Below are 18272 nucleotides of genomic sequence, written 5' to 3'. Positions count from 1 at the left end.
CATGTCTGACTCTGGGGTGTGGTGCTCATCTCCATTTCTAAGCCGAAGAGCCAGCGTTGTCCGTAGACACCTCCAAGGTCATGTGGTCGGCATGACTGCATGGCGCGCCGTTACCCTCCCGCCGGAGCGGTACCTATTGTAGTGGGGTACAAATAAATATTATTATTATTATTATTATTATTATTATTATTATTATTATTATTATTATTATTATGAGCATTCAGCACTTTGCATTACATAGTTGGGTGTTAGTTGCCTTGAGAGTCCCAGTTATAAACAGAATGAATGAACAAAGGGAGCCTTCTTTCTGAGGCAAGGTGCATGGGATCCAATATACTTTTGGCAACGAGGGCAAAGCAACAGCAACCCAAACCCATCCTCGTGGGAAAGAGAAACAGGAGGTTGATCAGAGTGATGGAGGAGGTTGAGAGAGAGAAAGACTACATTTCCCAGAAGGTTTTGCAGCGCAGCCTGCCTGTGTGCAGGCTCATTGGCCGGCCCAATCAGCGCCCAGGAAAACGGCGTGGATAACGGCGTTCTCCTTGGCCAGGTACTCCGGAGGAAGGCGACGCGATTGGGAAGCCATGGCTTCATCCTCACCACCGCCACCACCTTTCTCCTGGCACCTGCCCGCAAGGGGCGGCCTCCTTTTCCTCCTCCTCCTCTTTTGTGTCCAGCTCGGGGAAAGCCAAAAGAAGAAGGAGGTAGACTCGTTAGCTTCTCGGGGTTTCCATCCCTCCTGATCCCTCCTCCCTCTTCCCAGTACAAAGGCGAAAAGAATACCCAGCAAACCCCTTTGCCCCCCAATTCCCACCACATTGCCAGCCTCTTGTTTCTTGAATCAAGCATCTTCTGTCCCTTCCTTGCAACCTCAACTGTGCTCTTTGTGTCTCAGCATCTCCCTTTTTGTTTCCTTGATTGTGGCTCTTTTTTGTTGCTGATTAATTGTATAATAATAATTATAATAATACAGGTGTTATTATTATTATTATTTGATTTTTTTGGGACCTGAAATATTTGGGACATTGTTTTCTTTTGGATTTGGGAGTCCTTGCACTTGTATGTGATCTAGCCCCCTTATTTCCTGTACATAGATAGCTTGGGCCCCTTCTACACTGCCATATAAAACCCAGATTATCTGCAATGTATTTTCCTATAATCCAGGGCCCTTCCACACAGCCATATAACTAAGGTAAAAATAAAGGTTTTCCCCTGACATTAAGCCCAGTCGTGTCCGACTCTGAGGTGTGGTGCTCATCTCCATTTCTAAGCCAAAGAGTCGCGTTGTCCATAGACACCTCCTAAGTCATGTGGCCAGCATGACTGTATGGAGCGTCGTTACCTTCCCGCTGGAGCGGTACCTATTGATATCACATTTGCATGTTTTCGAACTGCTAGGTTGGAAGAAGCTGGGGCTGACAGTGGAAGCTCACGCCACTCCCCAGATTCAAACCTGCGACCTTTCAGTCAACAAGCTCAGCAGCTCAGTGCTTTAAACCACTGCACCACTGGGGGCTCCCATAACCCAGACTATCAAGGGTTGTTGTAGGTTTTTTCGGGCTATGTGGCCATGTTCTAGAGGAGAGAATGCCTCTAGAACAGTGGTTCTCAACCTGGGGTCCCCAGATGTTTTTGGCCTTCAACTCCCAGAAATCCTAACGGCTGGTAAACTGGCTGGGATTTCTGGGCGTTGTAGGCCAAAAACATCTGGGGACCCAAGGTTGAGAACCACTGCTCTAGAACATGGCCATATAGCCCGGAAAAACCTACAACAACCCAGTGATTCTGGCCATGAAAGCCTTCGACAATACAGACTATCAAGACAAAAAAAAAATATCCCATAATATCTGCTTTGAACTGGGGGCCCTCCCACATAACCCTATATCACAGAATAGAGAGGCAGAAAATCCCACATTATCTGAGTGTGGACTCAGATAACCCAGTTCAAAACAGATATTGTGGGATTTTCTGCCTTGATATTCTGGGATAAAGGGTTGTTTGGAAGGGCTCTGGGTTATTTGAGGGTCCTTCCAGAAAGGCCCTATATCCCAGGATCTGATCCCAGGTTTTCTGCTTTAATCTGGATTGTCTGAGTCCGCACTAACAGATAATCTGGGATAAACAGAAAACCTGGGAACAGATCCTGGGATATTGGGCCTGTCTAGGAGCCCTTTCACACAGTCCTATATCCCAGAATATCAAGGCAGAAAATCCCACATTATCTGAGTGTGGACTCAGATAAACCATTTCAAAGCAGATATTGTGGGGTTTTCTGCCTTGATATTCTGGGACATAGGGCTGTATGGAAGGGCTCTGGGTTATCTGAGGGCCCTTCCAGACAGGCCCTATATCCTAGGATCTGATCCCAGGTTTTCTGCTTTAAACTGGGTTATATGAGTCCGCACTTGCAGATAATCTGGGATAAATAGAAAACCTGGGATCAGATCCTGGGATATAGGGTCTGACTAGAAGGGCTCTGAGGGTCCTTCCACACAGCCCTATATCCCAGAATATCAAGGCAGAAAATCCCCCAATATCTGCTTTGAACTGGGTTATCTGAGTCTATGTTCCAGTTCAAAGCAGATAATATGGGATTTTATTCAGCTATGTGAAAGGGGCCCCAGTTCAAAGCAGATAATGTGGATTATCTGCTTTGATCATCAGGATTATATGGCAGTGTAGAAGGGGCTGTAGAGATACCCAAGCATAAACACACAAGATATTTCTGTTTCACATGCACATTTCATATGCAATTCCTAACAGCCAGTAAAATGGTTGGGATTTTTGGGAGCTGAAGTCCAAAATACCTGGAGGGCCAAAGTTTTCCTATGTCTGGTCTTCACTGATCATATAATGCAGAGTCAAACTGCATTATATGGCAGTGTAGATCCAGCCTAAGTCTTGATATTGATGGTTTCTGCCTAGTGATGTCATAGGATCACATGGCTGAGGTATACCCTTGGTATTACCTGAGGTTTGATTTTAGGACCACAACTCCCTCCCTTTGTAGATAGCAGAATCCATGGATGCACAAGTGCCATTATAGTAATCCTGATATAAAAACAGAAAAATCTCGGTTTGATTGAAAACATATTTTCAAGCAATGGGTGGTTGAATCAGCAGATGCAGAATCCATGAATATGGAGGGCCGCCTGATATTGTCTCCATTCTAAACCAAGCCAGAGTTCACTCATTGTTCCAGAATTTATTTGAAAATATGAAACTGTTCATTTGCAACATTAACAAACTGTTAACTTCTTGAATCATGTAAACATCAGTGCTGTGCCCCCTGAAGTATCGAGGTGGGTAGTATCCTTAGGTTCTTTCATCTGTAACAGCTGTGGCCTCTGAGCATGTGGATACTGTTTCTTGTGGCAAATTCATAAATAATTAGGTGGAAGCAGAGGGATGGAATTCCTGATCAAACAGTATCCTTCTAGGAACTGAATATTGCTTTTTCATCTTTTTTTTGCATTTTTTTGTTTTGGCATTGCCACTATTTTAAAAATTCCTATGGCACTTAAGCCAATCTAAAACCAAATTGCTTGTAAAATTCTGTTTCTTGTCTTGTATTCTTGCATTTTTTTCCTCCCCAACTGTGCGATATCTACTAAAGGACTAAAAAAAACTGTTGTGGTTAGCTTATTGGTGGTTTTATCACTTTGGCTTACTTTGGATTAGCACCTTGCTTGAATTTTACTGTTTAAGAACCCAGAAATATGTTCTTTTCTGCATCTCCTCCAAATTGTTATTGCCAGGGACTTACTACTGCCTCCTGCCAGGGCAAGTTCAAGGTGTTTTAGCAGTGAACAAGAAAATACTCTGCTTCTGTAAGATGAATTGTAGTTCAACATTGGCAATAAGATGGTTACCATTGCAGTTGTGAGGCAGCATGGCAGTTCAGTGGATTCAGAACAGGTCAACACACACTGTTGCCTCTTTTTAGTATTGTTTCCTGAGTTCACTGTCAAATACTGGACTCCTCTCTTCTCCCTTCTGAGCCAGAGGAATATCATATACAAAAGCCCTCCACATTTGTGGGTTTCAGTTTTGTGGATGTGATTATTCATAGATTAGCTTAAGAGTTTCTCTTTAGGAGTCTCTAATGGCCCTTCCACACAGCCCTATATCCCAGAATATCAAGGCAGAAAATCCCACATTATCTAAGTGTGGACTTAGATAACCCAGTTCAAAGCAGATACTGAGGGATTTTCTGCCTTGATATTCTGGGATATAGGGCTGTGTGGAAGGACCCTAAGTTCTCCAGTATTTTTTTATGGTCATTGTGCTGTCACGCGCTGGGCCTAAGACAATGTCTGTTTATAGGACGTGCTTTCTGTATGCCCAATGGGATACTGGGGTGCCTCAGCTAAAGGGTCCCACAGGTTTCCAAACACAAAGTTCTGTAGAGGCTCAAAGTAAGTCCAACAAAGTTCTTTATTAAGGAACAAATGAATAAAATGCCATATAATCTTGAAAAACTGGTAGCTTTCTCGATCTGCCAACAAGGGACAGGCAACTACTTGATAAACTGTTCCTATCTTCTTTAGGGAAACCTTCCGACTCCTCCTTGGGCAAACTTTCTTAACCCTGATGGAGTGAGGCCCCAACTTCCGGCTCCAAGCTGCGTTATGGATAGTCCGAATGGTCCCTTACCAGGCAACGGTTGCTCCAGATCTGCCAAGCTGGTGTCCTTTTAGTTTCTCAACGAAGGCTGTGGAACTGTAACTTTGCCCAGCAAAGCTGTAGAGGTTTTCCTTTTTCCCCAGCAAAAGTTGGCTGTAGGTCTATTTCTTTGACCCCGGCAGAGCTGTAAGAAGCGAAGCTTTTTACAGGTGGGGTAGAGAAAAGCCCACACGTCCTACTGTAGGGCTCCAAACTGTGAGACTGAACTGAAAGTCCCCCTTTCCCTCCAAAACCTGGGGAAAGGGGCGGATCTAAAGGCTCTAATGATGATTGATAGGTTGTTGGCCCTATGATTGCAACCTGGGGAAGCCACCTGATTGCAAAAAAGCATAGCTTGAATAGATTCATACAAACTAACAGTGCAGGAAAAAGAATCAAATCTCCTGGCACAGCTGTGACAGCACAGTCATCTTCTGCCAGAAGTCGACTATGGAGTTGTGCTGGAGGACCTACAGATTCCAGAGAGTACTTCTCTGTCATCTGTAGGTCCTTCAGTGTTTTTCAAGTGGCCGTTGTCACTGGAGTGCCTAGAGATTCCTAGAAAGGTGTCTACTCAGTTTTAAAAGTAGGATTTTTATTCACTGTTTTTTCACTGTTGTGGATCCTATGCCCTTAGCCCCATTAAATTTGGAAGGATAATGGCCACACACCGATAAAGCAACATCTCTGTACTTAACATGAATAAATTGCCCCCCACTGATCTTCACTTAACTGCTAATAGGAATTAGAATCCCCAATTTTACTTATAAGCATGGAAAAGAAGGGAAAAGAGGTTGACTTTCACATCGATTAGACAAATTAATTACCCCTGAAAACCTTTAGTTTAGCTGTAAAAATTAGCAGAGTTCTGTAGCACATAACCACATGTTGACATTTCTAAGCCACTTTTTGCGTGCCATGATGTGATACGGTGTGCTGTCAGATTATCCTGTTTGGTACGTTCTCCCTGCAAGAATGGCTAAACCAACTGTTACATCTTAATTGGACCTGAATTTGTGCTTCTCTTTTGAATTAAACCAGCTTCAAAAACTATCTTTAAACTCTGGTTATAGGTGTATCAATAGGAGAATCCTCAATAACGGGAAAGTTTCTTTTGCAGATAGTGGGTCAAATAGGCGAAGTCAGTCAGTATGTATGAACAGGATCATCCAGGATTGTTTGCCGATTTGATTTGTTGTTCTTTCTGAATGTGACTGTGACTAGTCAGACTCTAACAATATATTATGATAAATATAAATTATTGGACGCATGTTTACATATGACAAAATTTGAAGTACAAAAGCGGCCATGTGTTTTAACCACTTATTCAGTGGTGCGTCTGGTCTCTTTAAATTCCATCCATTGTGACTCAGGATGTACAGGCAGTCCCCAAATTACAAACAAGGTAGGTTGTGTAGGTTTCTTCTTAAATTGAATTTGTAAGTCAGAACAGGTACTTTTGAAAGTGTACCTCCAGCCATACATATATATAGCTTTGGTGTTTGTTTGTGCCTTTCTGTCCCTATGAGAATTGAATTTTGAAAAATTTGTCTTGTTGTGAATTGATGAGAAAGCTTCAGTGATGACTCCTTTTCCCTTCCTCGGGGTAGATTTCTCTCATTCACTGCTGATTTTATTTATTTATTTATTTATTTGATACACTTGTATACCGCTAATATCTCAGCCTGTGCGGCGACTCATCGCGGTTTACAACTTGTTAAAATACAATAGTCACTTAAAAATATAAAATAAGATATCAAAATACAAGACATAAAACATCCCCCCCCCCATTCTTATAATTTAATCAGATGTTTGTAACTCAGGGACTGTCCGTACATATGAGCAGGATATCATAATTTAAGATAATGGCAAATACTGTGTTGCTGATCTTCACAGCTATTAGGTTAAAGTATCCAATCATAACTATCTTTGGCCTGATTAATATAGAAGGGTTAATTTTCTAATAAATAAAAATTGAATTTTGAATTATTTTTAGCAGGGAACCATATGGCCTTATCAATGTTTTGGCCTCCGTCTGTCCATCATTCTGGCCAAAGTAAAATTCTTAGGATGTAACATTTATTTTGATGAAAGTTCAATTGAAGATAATGAAAGTGTGTTAGAAACAGGTTGTCAAAAGTTAAGGATCTCTTTCTGGAACCCAAAGGAATGCATTGTTCAATTCCTGAAGTGAAATCAAATGGTTCTGCATTAGACACCTATCTCTTTTGCTCTAAAAGGTGTCTGAGCATTAACAGACTGGGAGATAAATCACCTTTCTCTAAGAGACAAATAACACACACTTCCCGAAAGTGGGGAGGGGAGCATTATTTGACCTTCTGTGAAACAGGAGAAAAAAAAACATCTTTATTGGAAGGATAGGTTAACTTAGCTGCTGCAGGATTTGTTTACATGGTAAGTTGCTTGATACTAGTTACCTTGTGTTCAAAATCTGCTTGGCTAATTTCAAAGTGTTCATTTGCTGGTCTCTGAAATGTTCAGTGTGCTCAAGACCTGTACATAGGACATAATGTAAGAGTCCACTCATTGAAATTAATCCTATTCTTGTCATCTCCTTAAAAAGAAAGAATTGTTAGAGCAATGATTTTTAACTTTTGATATGGCAGATATTTTGGGGTTCAACTCCTAGAATCCCTTGCCATTGGCCAAGCTGGCTGGGCTTCTGGAGGACTGAAGGTTGAGAATTCTTATGAAAGACTGCAGATGGGGAAACAATAAAAACAAGAAGAGAATCTCCACGTTTGGTGTTATTGGTGGAAATTTTACACTCTAAAGCAGGGGTCCTCAAACGTTTTAAACAGAGGGTCAGGTCACAGTCCCTCAAACTGTTGGAGGGCCGGATTATAATTTGAAAAAAAGAGAATTAATTCCTATGCACACTGCACATATCTTATTTGTAGTGCAAAAAACACTTTAAAATAACACAATAATTAAAATGAAGAACAATTTTAACAAATACAAAATTTATTAGTATTTCAATGGGAAGTGTGGGCCTGCTTTTGGCTGATGAGATAGGATTGTTGTTGTTGTTGTATGCTTTCAAGTCATTTCAGACTTAGCTTGACCCTGAGTGAGGGTTGGGTAAATGACCTTGGAGGGTCGTAGTTTGAGTACTTCTACTCTAAAGCATAAGGCAATAAGCCATTGGAAGAAAGAGTGGGGCATGCCCATTATATATTGTCTATATTATTGTAAAATAGTATGATTCCCATATCCATGGGGAGATATGTTCCAAGAGCTCCCATGGATATAAAAACCATGGATAATAGCAAACCTTATATTTTGACTATATATGGGCTGGAAACATACTATAGAACTGCACTGGAGGACCTAGAAATACCTACAAACAGTTCCACAGAAAATATTTTTGAAGAGTATATAAGGCCCTGTCCACACCGCTCTATATTCCAGGATCTAATCCCAGGTTATCTGCTTTAAAATGGATTATATGATTCTCTACTGCCATATAATCTGGGATCAGATCCTGGGATATAAGGGCAGTGTGGAAGGAGCTTAAGTGGAACCATGGAAATCCAATCTGTGAATAAGAGGTTTATGCCGTATATTATTATATTAGGACAACCTTGTGGATCCTTCTGGGTCAAAAGTTGGCATAGACATCAAGTAGAAATAATAGTCAAATTAATGTATTGTCGAAGGCTTTCATGGCTGGAATCACTAGGTTCTTGTGGGTTTTTTCGGGCCACAACAGACAATTCCAACAGACCTCACTACCTCTGAGGATGCTTGCCATAGATGCAGGCGAAGCGTCAGGAGAAAAATGCCTCTAGAACATGGCCATATAGCCCGAAAAAACCCCACAAGAACCTAATAGTCAAATTGTTTGAACAGTTTTCAAAATGACTCCTACCATATGTCTGAAGGCCCTACCAGGCAGACCCTATATCCCGGGATCTGATCCCAGGTTTTATGTTTATTCCAAATTATCTGGCAGTGTGGACTCATATAATCCAGTTGAAAGCAGAAAACATGGGATCAGATCCTAGGATATAGGGCCTGTCTGGAAGGTCCCTGAGAGAGAATAATTTATTTGTTGCAGGTAGCCCAAGTCAACTGTGTTACTGCTCTTGCCTGATCTTGAGGTTCTTTCTCCCTTGAATAAAAGAAATGCAAGAGGCAGTGATGATATTCCTGCTTCTAGCGTTCTTTCTCCACAGCCAAATGTGTAGATGCCAAGAAAGCTAAATAGACTAGGAAGGGATGTAGCAAGGAGTAAGAAGAGATAGTGGAGTGGTTATACAAACATCACCATATATATTAAGCAGAAGAAACCTGCTGTTTGCCCTTTCTGGCAATCCAAGTAGCAGCCATTTAGCTCCATTTTTAGTTCCTAAGCCATATGAAAAGTGCTTTAAATGTTAGACCAAGTTCTTGACTCCTTTCTTCTAACTCCGTACTTCTGGGACACATCAGAGAGCAGAATCAAAACTTTCTGTTTGCTAGACCTAGACTTGTACTTGAAAATCTATAATCCCTTTCCCCTTCGCTCATTAGCTATGGATACTTAATTGGCCTTCAAAAGCTTTGGAACTCTTCCTGGTTTTCTGGTGGCTGAGCCAATTCTTTTTTCATTTCCTTAGAGATCATGGGGCGAATTGCATCTGGTCTTGGCGGTCTGATATGCCAGATTCTATTTTTAATGTGTTGATCTTACCTGCGTTAGTATTAGGAATGATATTTATTTGCAACAATAAGTAGTCTCTTTTCATAACTGTGTGACCTCTGCTTATGTTTTCTAGATCCTATGTGCTTTTGTTCTTTCAGTTTCAGCAGGTAGCATGCATGTAATTTCCTATCCTCTTCTTTTGATTTAAAGCAATAAATTGAAACTTTGTCTGCACCATCAAAGGAACAGCAAGGGCAACAACAGGGATGTAAATCCTGGACTATTTGTCCTCACATGTGAGGACGAATAATCAAAGTAGTTTTCTCCCTGCAGTGTGAGAAAATGAATATTCCTTAGGAATGTTCTCTCTGCATTCAAATATCCTGAAATATTGCACAGGAATTATTTGGAAGAGGAAAAAAGTGTTCTGCATTATAAACCAATTTTCTGCAGACAAAACAGAAGTTTTTAAGCAAAAAGTGCTCCCCCCCCCCCTTGCAATAACCTCTGTGCCACACTTCAGGATATCTAATCCCAAGTGAAATTTGCAGTCGGTTCTCACTGGTCTGTTATTCTACCTGATGGGAGTTCCCAGTTGTCAATTGACCAAAACAAACAATTGTTAATATTATTTTCCTCTCTAAGTGGTGATATTTGGTTCATGAACTTTCCCATGACTGTTCTCCACAGCTTAGTGTAACCTAGGTATTGGAAAAGGAGATACACTAATGATGGACCACTATGATTTTACTAAGTAGTGGTGGCATCTGTTTTGTAGACAGGTAACCTGTTCTTGATATTTGATTCTCTGAGGCAGTTTTATTGATGATACGTTCTGTTGAATTACCTGGAAATGTTCTGAAGTGAATGGTAGTTCTAGCCAAGGAAATATGGCTGTGGGTTCTCCCTCTATAAACCATCTCGGAGATTAAGATCTTCTGGGGAGACCCTGCTCTCAGTCAATAAGCTTTCCAGACTGTACTCATGCCTAGTCTCTGTTAATTCAGTACATTTCAATCAGTACATATTACAAGTTATAAGCATGCTTAAATCATTAAATACTTTTTCAGCTGTAGTGTTTCCCAATGAGATGAAAGTACTGTACATACTCGAGTATAATCCTAGTTTTTCAGCCCTTTTTTAGGCTGAAAAAGTCTCCCTTGGCTTATATTCAAGTCAAGGTTATTTATTATTTTACTCTGATATTATTATTATTTTATTACATTTATTATTTTACTCTATTTATTATTATTACATTTATCATTTTTCTTTATTATTATTACATTTATTATTTTACTTTATTTTTATTACATTTATTTTATTACTGGTATTATTAAATTTCCATTATTTTACTCTATTATTATTATTATTGCATTTTTATTTTATTCACTTTATTATTATTGGAAGGATATGTAAGCATATTTACATTGAAGGAGGTTAGAATAATGGTTTAATCAGAGTTGGGCAGTTTTATCTTAAATTACAGTTTTATGTAAAAATTCAAAAAACATTTAACCTACTGATGCCTCAATTAATGTAATTTTATTAGTATCTATTTTTATTTTGAAATTTACCAGTAGCTGCTGTATTTCCTACCCTCGGCTTATACTCAAGTCAATCCGTTTTCCCAGTTTTTTGTGTGGTAAAATTAGGTGCATCAACTTATATTAGGGTCAGCTTATATTCAAGTATATACGGTAAGTCTTTAAAAATATTACACACTCATATCTAATATAGCACAACAAAGCTGACTTCTTTGTTGTGTCTGGCTTTTACCCCGTTCCAGAACAAAATAAGGGAACATGCAAATTATTTCTGATAACTGTTCCTTGATATTGGCTGACAATCCATTAATTCACTTCTTAACTGTGTCATTTGACAAAGTAGTAAGGAAAGCTCTGTGGCAGCTTTCTCATTGAATTTCACAGCATCTTATATACATTCTTCAGCTATTGTGTGCAGTTTTGTGACTTGCTGTTTGTGGAGAAATTTCAAATGAGGCTCGTACTGCATTTTCATTGTCACAACCACTTGTAGTCTTTTTGAAGTACTCACTTACTTTCCCAAAAATCCTGCTCCTTATTTTGAAAACATCAACTACAATGCACTTTGTGACATGTAAGCATAAAAATTGAGATGTCTTCACAATTTTGACAGTTTCGTGGGTTCATTGGACAATACATCATAATCTAGCACACACTGTCATAGTGACTTGTCTTCTGGGCCTGTGCATGTGAAACTAAGCAACAGTTTTGGTTTTTTTTGCTGTAATACCGGCACTTTTTAAGACTACTGGTTTTGTTGTTTGTTTGTTCAGTCACTTCTGAATTTTCATAACCTCATGGACCATCCCACGCCAGAGCTTCCTGTCAGCCCTCACCACCCCCAGCTCCTTCAATGTCAAGCCAGTCACTTCAAGGCTACCATCCATCCATCTTACCCTTGATCGGCCCCTTTTTCCTTCAATTTTCCCCAGCATCGTTGTCTTCTCTAAGCTTTCCTGTCTTCTCATGATGTGGCCAAAGTACTTCATCTTTGCCTTTAATATCCTTCCCTCCAATGAGCAGTCGGAATTTATTTCCTGAAGTATGGACTGGTTGGATCTTCTTGTGGTCCAAGGCACTCTCAGAAGTTTCCAACAACACCACAGTCCAAAAGCATCTATCTTCCTTCTCTCAGTCTTCCTTATGGTCCAGCTCTCACAACCGTAGGTTACTACAGGGATTACTGTATTACTAGATTACTGGAAGATGCTCAATTTTTCTTTGGGCTAGATTCACTCCCATCAACTTTACCAATACTTCTGTGTTTCAGATTTAGCCAGTGATCCATCCTTTCAGCCAAATCATATTATTATGAAATTAACTGCAATAACATCAGAAAGTCACTTTATCCAGCAATAGCTAAACTGAAGAAGAAAAACAATAATTTTCAATAAACCGCTGTTATCATTCCAAAGATCATTCACTCATTCACACTGACTAACTCCAACTTTCTTTCCATGAATACACTCTATTTTTAACATGTATTTGAGATCATTCAGAAAACAGCTACAGAATTCTTGCAAGCAATTGACATTCTGAGAATGTGATGGCACAACATGGACAACACTAGAGTTCAGTGCAGCTTTGAAGGCAGCTTTGGCAAGAAATGCCATGTGTTTTCTCTTAAACACTCATCAAGAGCTAAGGGTTTGTTTTGTTATATTCCTAATCTTGGAATGGTTTGAGGCAGTGTAATGATGTCTTTCACTGGACAGAAGACTCCTGCTCTTTGAAATCAATATATGACCATCTATCTCTGTCCATCTGTCTTTCTTTCTGAACTGCAAAAGTTCATATTTCTTTGAGGTTTTGCATATCCTCATGAAGACCTTGTGGTCATAAGTTAATAAAGACCTAGAAGATGCAAGGTAAAAAAAAAACACTGGGTAAGGAGAATAAGAGGTAAATTCTACAGTTGTCAAAGGGACATTTCTTCATTATTCTTGAAACTGTTTGGGAATCTCACTGTCTGGTTTGTTGTAGATAGGACCGTAGCCAGGATTTTGATTCCCGGGGGGGGGGGGGGGCTGCATTTGATTTGGGGGGGCTGCATCTGAGTGAGAGAGGATCTACCCTAGCAAACCTTTTGTATTGTTATTCCAATACAACCCCAATACCCCAATGCATATGGGATATATTGAGTATGGTGATCAGATCATGATATGAATAAACATAACAGTTTAAATAATGTACCAGTAAGGCCTTCTTGCGGACCACCCTGAGAATTTCAGGGGGGGTGAAGCCCCTCAAGCCCCCCCCCCCCGGCTACATGCCTGGTTGTAGAAGTACGTTTGTCATTTGATACTAATTTAGAACAAAATGATATCCAGATATTAACAAACACAGCCTTGTCTATCTGAATCTATACTGTCAAGTTGCATATTGACTTATGCAACCATGGATTTCATAAGCAAGGAATACTCAGAGGTGGTTTACTATTTTCCCCCCTGAAATATAGTCTACAGCATTTGGTGTTCCTTGATAGTCCACCTAAAAGTACTAACCAGGCTTAATCGTACTTGGCTTCTGAGATCTGATAGGATCTTGTATCTTTAGAATATGTTACCAAAAAGAAGTACAGTTTTCCCCTCTATGTTTTGCTCAGATCCTAATCTTTGTTTTCTGGAATATCATTGTTCCAATCTATTGAATAGAGTCTTCAGCTTTCCCAGTTGCAGTGTTTGCATGCCAGACATAAAAAAAACTCTGGCAGAAGTCTTCTCTTTTGCAAAGATGAAAAGGTCTGGCACCTCCAAATCTTTCTCCTTTTTAGGAAAGATAATCTAGCTCAAAATGCTGTGTGTGCATAAAATGATCAGAATCAGCCTTTGGATCAATTTCGTCTTAATTGTGCTACATTTGACTCTTAGCCAGGGTGCTATTACAAGAAGCCAAACGGATGTCAGTAAACACCAAAAGGTTAAGGTGTCCTCTTTTACATTTTTGGAGAAAGTTCCGAAGCTTGCAGGGATTCTCGATGAAGGTTACATTGGCCAACAAACAAATGATGGACAGTCATTTTCTACTCAAAAAACCCAAGAAAGGAAGGGAGCCCTATTTTTAGATGTTTAATTCTATTTTCATTGAGGGTTTTCTATAGATGATATTTGCCCCTTCTTATGCTGACCTTTGTAAAGACTATGGTAGATAACCATTTTTTTAACATCTCAGGCCATCTTCTTTAAGTTACATCCAAATTTGTATTTTCGGAAAAGGAGACCCACCATAGCATTTGCATCACAAACTACGTTACATTGGCATCCAAATAAACTAAGAAAAGCTTTTTGTTAGATTTATTCGCGCTTTTTCTTGTTTGCTCCTTTGTCTCCTGTTTAAAAATAGATTTTGTTTTTGTTTTACATGAAATATTTGATTGTATTTAGGTAGGATTGAAATCTGACTTGTATATGGATATTGTAATCTGAAGCTGCTTTTCCAATTCAGTAGAGAATTTGAACATGAGCTTTAAACTTGCTTGCTTCTGTTGGCTTTTATTGTTGTCTCTGAATTATATATAAAAACAATGCAGCATATTGTTCATAAAGGTAAGATTCTAGGGAATTGTGATGTGTTTCCAGATAAAATATACCGGGGAAATGTCTACTTTATATCATTATTTAAAAAAAAAAATCAACTTAGAAAAAAGATTGAGTATAAGATTGAGTTTCCCTTGTGGAAAGGGTAAAAAAAGCTTAATCATCATAGAACTACACTTCATTTCAGGCTATCATTTATTTATTTACTATATTTATATTTACTATATTTATACCCCACCCTTCTCAACCCAAAGGGGACTCAGAGCGGCTTACAACTAGGCAACAATTTGATGCTGCATAAACAGACATACAAATAAAAACATATACATTAAAAACCAAATTAAAACATCTAAACATTAAAACCAATAATGAACCAGGATGAAACAGAAGTAAGCAGTAGTGTACCTGTTCAGTATCATGGCTCACAGTTCAAATATATTGCTCAACACTGGGCTGCGACATGTACCATATTTACTTGAGTATAAGGCGAGGCACCCCCTCGATGGACTGTCACCTTGTCGTGGTGAGGGGGCTTGCGTGTTCCGATGAACCTGTGGGCACAACAACTGGAGTCGTGCACTCCCAGGAGTGGCCGCGGGGGAGGTCCCAGACCAAGCACAGTCCGAAGACTCAAAGACCTCAACGGCGGAGCAGGCGGAAGATAACATGGCACATGTTACAACGGCTGCGAAGGCGGAAGAAGGCTGCAACAGACTGAGAAGCCATGGTCATTGTGTTAAACTACATCACCAGTGGAACCTCATCTGTGAAGACTGTGTGTTGTTCAGTTGTGCACTGACCTCCACACATTAAAAAAACCCACGCACAGGCGTCTTCCAAAGAAAATAAAAACCAACCAACCAAAGTCCCATGGCGATCAGCGAGTGGCGACGGGGGCAGGACTGTGAAATCTGGAAGCCCCTAGTCACAGACTGGCACATGGGCGGTGGGTACGGACTCAGTCGTTCTACCTCAAGGTCCGAGGCAGTTGAGTAGTTCGGCAGCTGTATCCACGACTGAGCAGCCCTATTGAGGACCCACTCTGCTCACCCCACACGGGGAGGGGGCTAGAAAAGGTGCCCTAAACATAGTCTGCCTCACTTATCCCTGACTGGACTGCCGCGTCCAGTGGGGTCACCATCCTGCGGCCAAAAAAGAAAAATGAACTTCGGTACGTGGAACGTACGGACTCTGATGGACAACGGTGACAGTGAACGCCCCGAACGCAGAACTGCCATCATCGCAAGGGAGCTGGGACGCTTCAACATCGACATAGCAGCCCTTCAGGAGACCCGGAGAGCAGGAGAGGGACAGCTGAAGGAAGAAAAAGGAGGCTACACCTTCTTCTGGAAGGGACTGCCCGAAAAAGACCAAAGAATGCACGGAGTTGGCTTTGCCATCAGGAATGATCTGGTGAAACATCTGTCCAAAGCACCCACTGGCATCAACGAATGACTCTCAACCCTCCGAATCGATCTTGCCAAAAACCAACGGGCAACCATCATAAGTGCCTATGCACCAACACTAGACGCTGATGAAGACATCAAGGAGAAATTCTACTGTCAGCTGGACAATGTCCTATCGGGGATACCTAAGGAGGACAAAATCATTCTCCTGGGGGACTTCAATGCAAGAGTCGGGCGAGACTTCGACCTGTGGCCAGGCACCATAGGAAAAGACGGGGTTGGAAACAGCAACTCGAATGGCATCCTGCTTCTCACCAAATGTGCGGAGCACAACCTTGTCATCACCAACATGCTCTTCCGTCAGAAAAACAAGTTCAAGACATCATGGAAGCACCCACGGTCAAAGCATTGGCACCTCTTAGACTATGTAATCACACGTGCCAGAGACCGCCGTGACGTACTCCTCACAAGAGCCATGACAGGTGCTGACGACTGCTGGACCGACCACAGGCTAATCCGATCCACGATGGCTATCAAGATTGCCCCCAAGCGCAGACTCCAAGGAAGAAAGACAAGGCGCAAAATGAACACCCAAGCCCTTCAAGAGCCCTCCAGGCGAGCCCATCTCCAAACAGCACTCAAGGACCATCTACCCACAGTACACCCCGAAAATGTTGAGGAACACTGGAACAAACTGAAGACCTCCATCATCCAAGCCTGCGAAGAATCTATTGGATACCAAGCCAAGAAACATCAAGACTGGTTTGATGAAAATGACATCGAGATCCAACAGCTAATCGACAAGAAAAGGAAAGCCTTCCAAACATGGCAGAGAGACATCAACTGTGCTGCTAAGAAAAAGATCTACGCCAGTGCAAAAGCTGAGGTCCAAAGAAGGACAAGAGAACTCAAGAACATCTGGTGGACAAAGAAGGCTGAAGAAATCCAACACCTGGCAGATACCCATAATGCTCAAGGATTCTTCAAAGCCATAAAGGTCATCTATGGGCCAAGAAACCATGGCATACAGCCTCTACGCTCATCAGACGGAACCAAACTCCTGAAGGACCAAAAGTCAATTGCACTACGTTGGAAAGAACACTACCAAAGCCTCCTAAACCGCAGCTCCAGTGTGGCCGAAGAGGTCCTCTCACAAATCCCGCAACAACAAACCAGGGATGAGCTTGCAGCAGTGCCTAGTTTGGAAGAAGTCAGCAATGCCATCAGCCAACAAAAGAACAACAAAGCCAGCGGACCGGATGGGATCCCTGCTGAAATCTTTAAAGAGGGAGGACCTGCGCTGACACACCAACTCCACCAGCTCATAGAAAAAGTGTGGGTGACCGAGAAAATCCCAGCAGACTTCAAGGATGCCACCATCATCACCCTCTTCAAAAAAGGGGAAAGAACAGACTGCGGAAACTATCGAGGTATCTCCCTTCTAACCTCCGCTGGGAAAATCCTCGCAAGAATCCTTGCAAACCGCCTTCTGCCCCTCTCAGAAGACACCCTCCCAGAATCCCAGAACGGCTTCCGCCCCTCCAGAGGAACTGTGGACATGATCTTCACTGCACGACAACTCCAAGAAAAATGCAGGGAACAAAACCAACCTCTGTACATGGCATTCATCGACCTTGCAAAGGCATTCGACACAGTGAATCGCAGCGCTCTCTGGACCATCCTCCAAAAAATCGGGTGCCCAAGCAAATTTGTGAACATCCTGCGGCTCCTCCACGATGACATGATGGCAACAGTCTTGGATAGCAATGGCTCCCAAAGTGACCCATTTAAGGTGGAATCGGGTGTCAAACAGGGATGTGTTATTGCCCCAACTTTATTCTCCATCTTCATCGCCATGATACTACACCTTGTTGATGGGAAGCTTCCCACCGGAGTGGAAATCATCTATCGGACAGATGGCAAGCTATTTAACCTCAGCAGACTGAAAGCCAAAACCAAGGTCACAACAACATCTGTTATAGAACTCCAGTATGCTGATGACAATGTCGTCTGTGCGCATACAGAAGAAGATCTACAAGCCACTCTAAACACCTTTGCAGAAGCATACACAAAGCTTGGCCTGTCACTGAACATCGAGAAAACCAAAGTGCTGTTCCAGCAGTCACCAGCCATCCCCTCTCCAATGCCAGAGATACAGCTTAATGGCGTAACATTAGAAAATGTCGACCATTTCCGCTACCTTGGCAGCCACCTCTCCACCAAAGTCAACATCGACGCCGAAATACAACACCGCCTGAGCTCTGCCAGTGCAGCATTTTCCAGAATGAAGCAGAGAGTGTTTGAGGACCGGGACATCCGTAGGGAGACCAAGGTGCTTGTCTATAAAGCTATTGTCCTCCCAACCCTGCTATATGCCTGTGAGACGTGGACTGTCTACAGATGTCACATGCAGCTCCTGGAACGATTCCATCAGCGCTGCCTCCGGAAAATCCTGCAAATCTCCTGGGAAGAC

At 41.6% G+C, this 18272-nt stretch overlaps 1 protein-coding gene across 1 annotated transcript in view; it reads left to right on the top strand.

Annotated features, from left to right (window-relative positions):
• The first annotated feature begins 490 nt into the window (after positions 1–490).
• Positions 491–18272, top strand: part of TUSC3 (tumor suppressor candidate 3) — a 171657-nt gene continuing 153875 nt past the window's right edge. The window contains exon 1 of the mRNA XM_060778557.2: positions 491–704. Within this exon, the coding sequence (XP_060634540.2) occupies positions 585–704 (120 nt within the window). The 5' untranslated portion in view covers positions 491–584. The remainder of the gene's footprint in view (positions 705–18272) is intronic.

Source organism: Anolis sagrei, chromosome 5, assembly GCF_037176765.1.
Source record: "Anolis sagrei isolate rAnoSag1 chromosome 5, rAnoSag1.mat, whole genome shotgun sequence".
Classification (NCBI taxonomy): Eukaryota; Metazoa; Chordata; class Lepidosauria; order Squamata; family Dactyloidae; genus Anolis; species Anolis sagrei.
The sequence above is the reverse complement of the archived record's forward strand: the minus strand, read 5'-3'. Positions and strand labels throughout refer to the sequence as shown.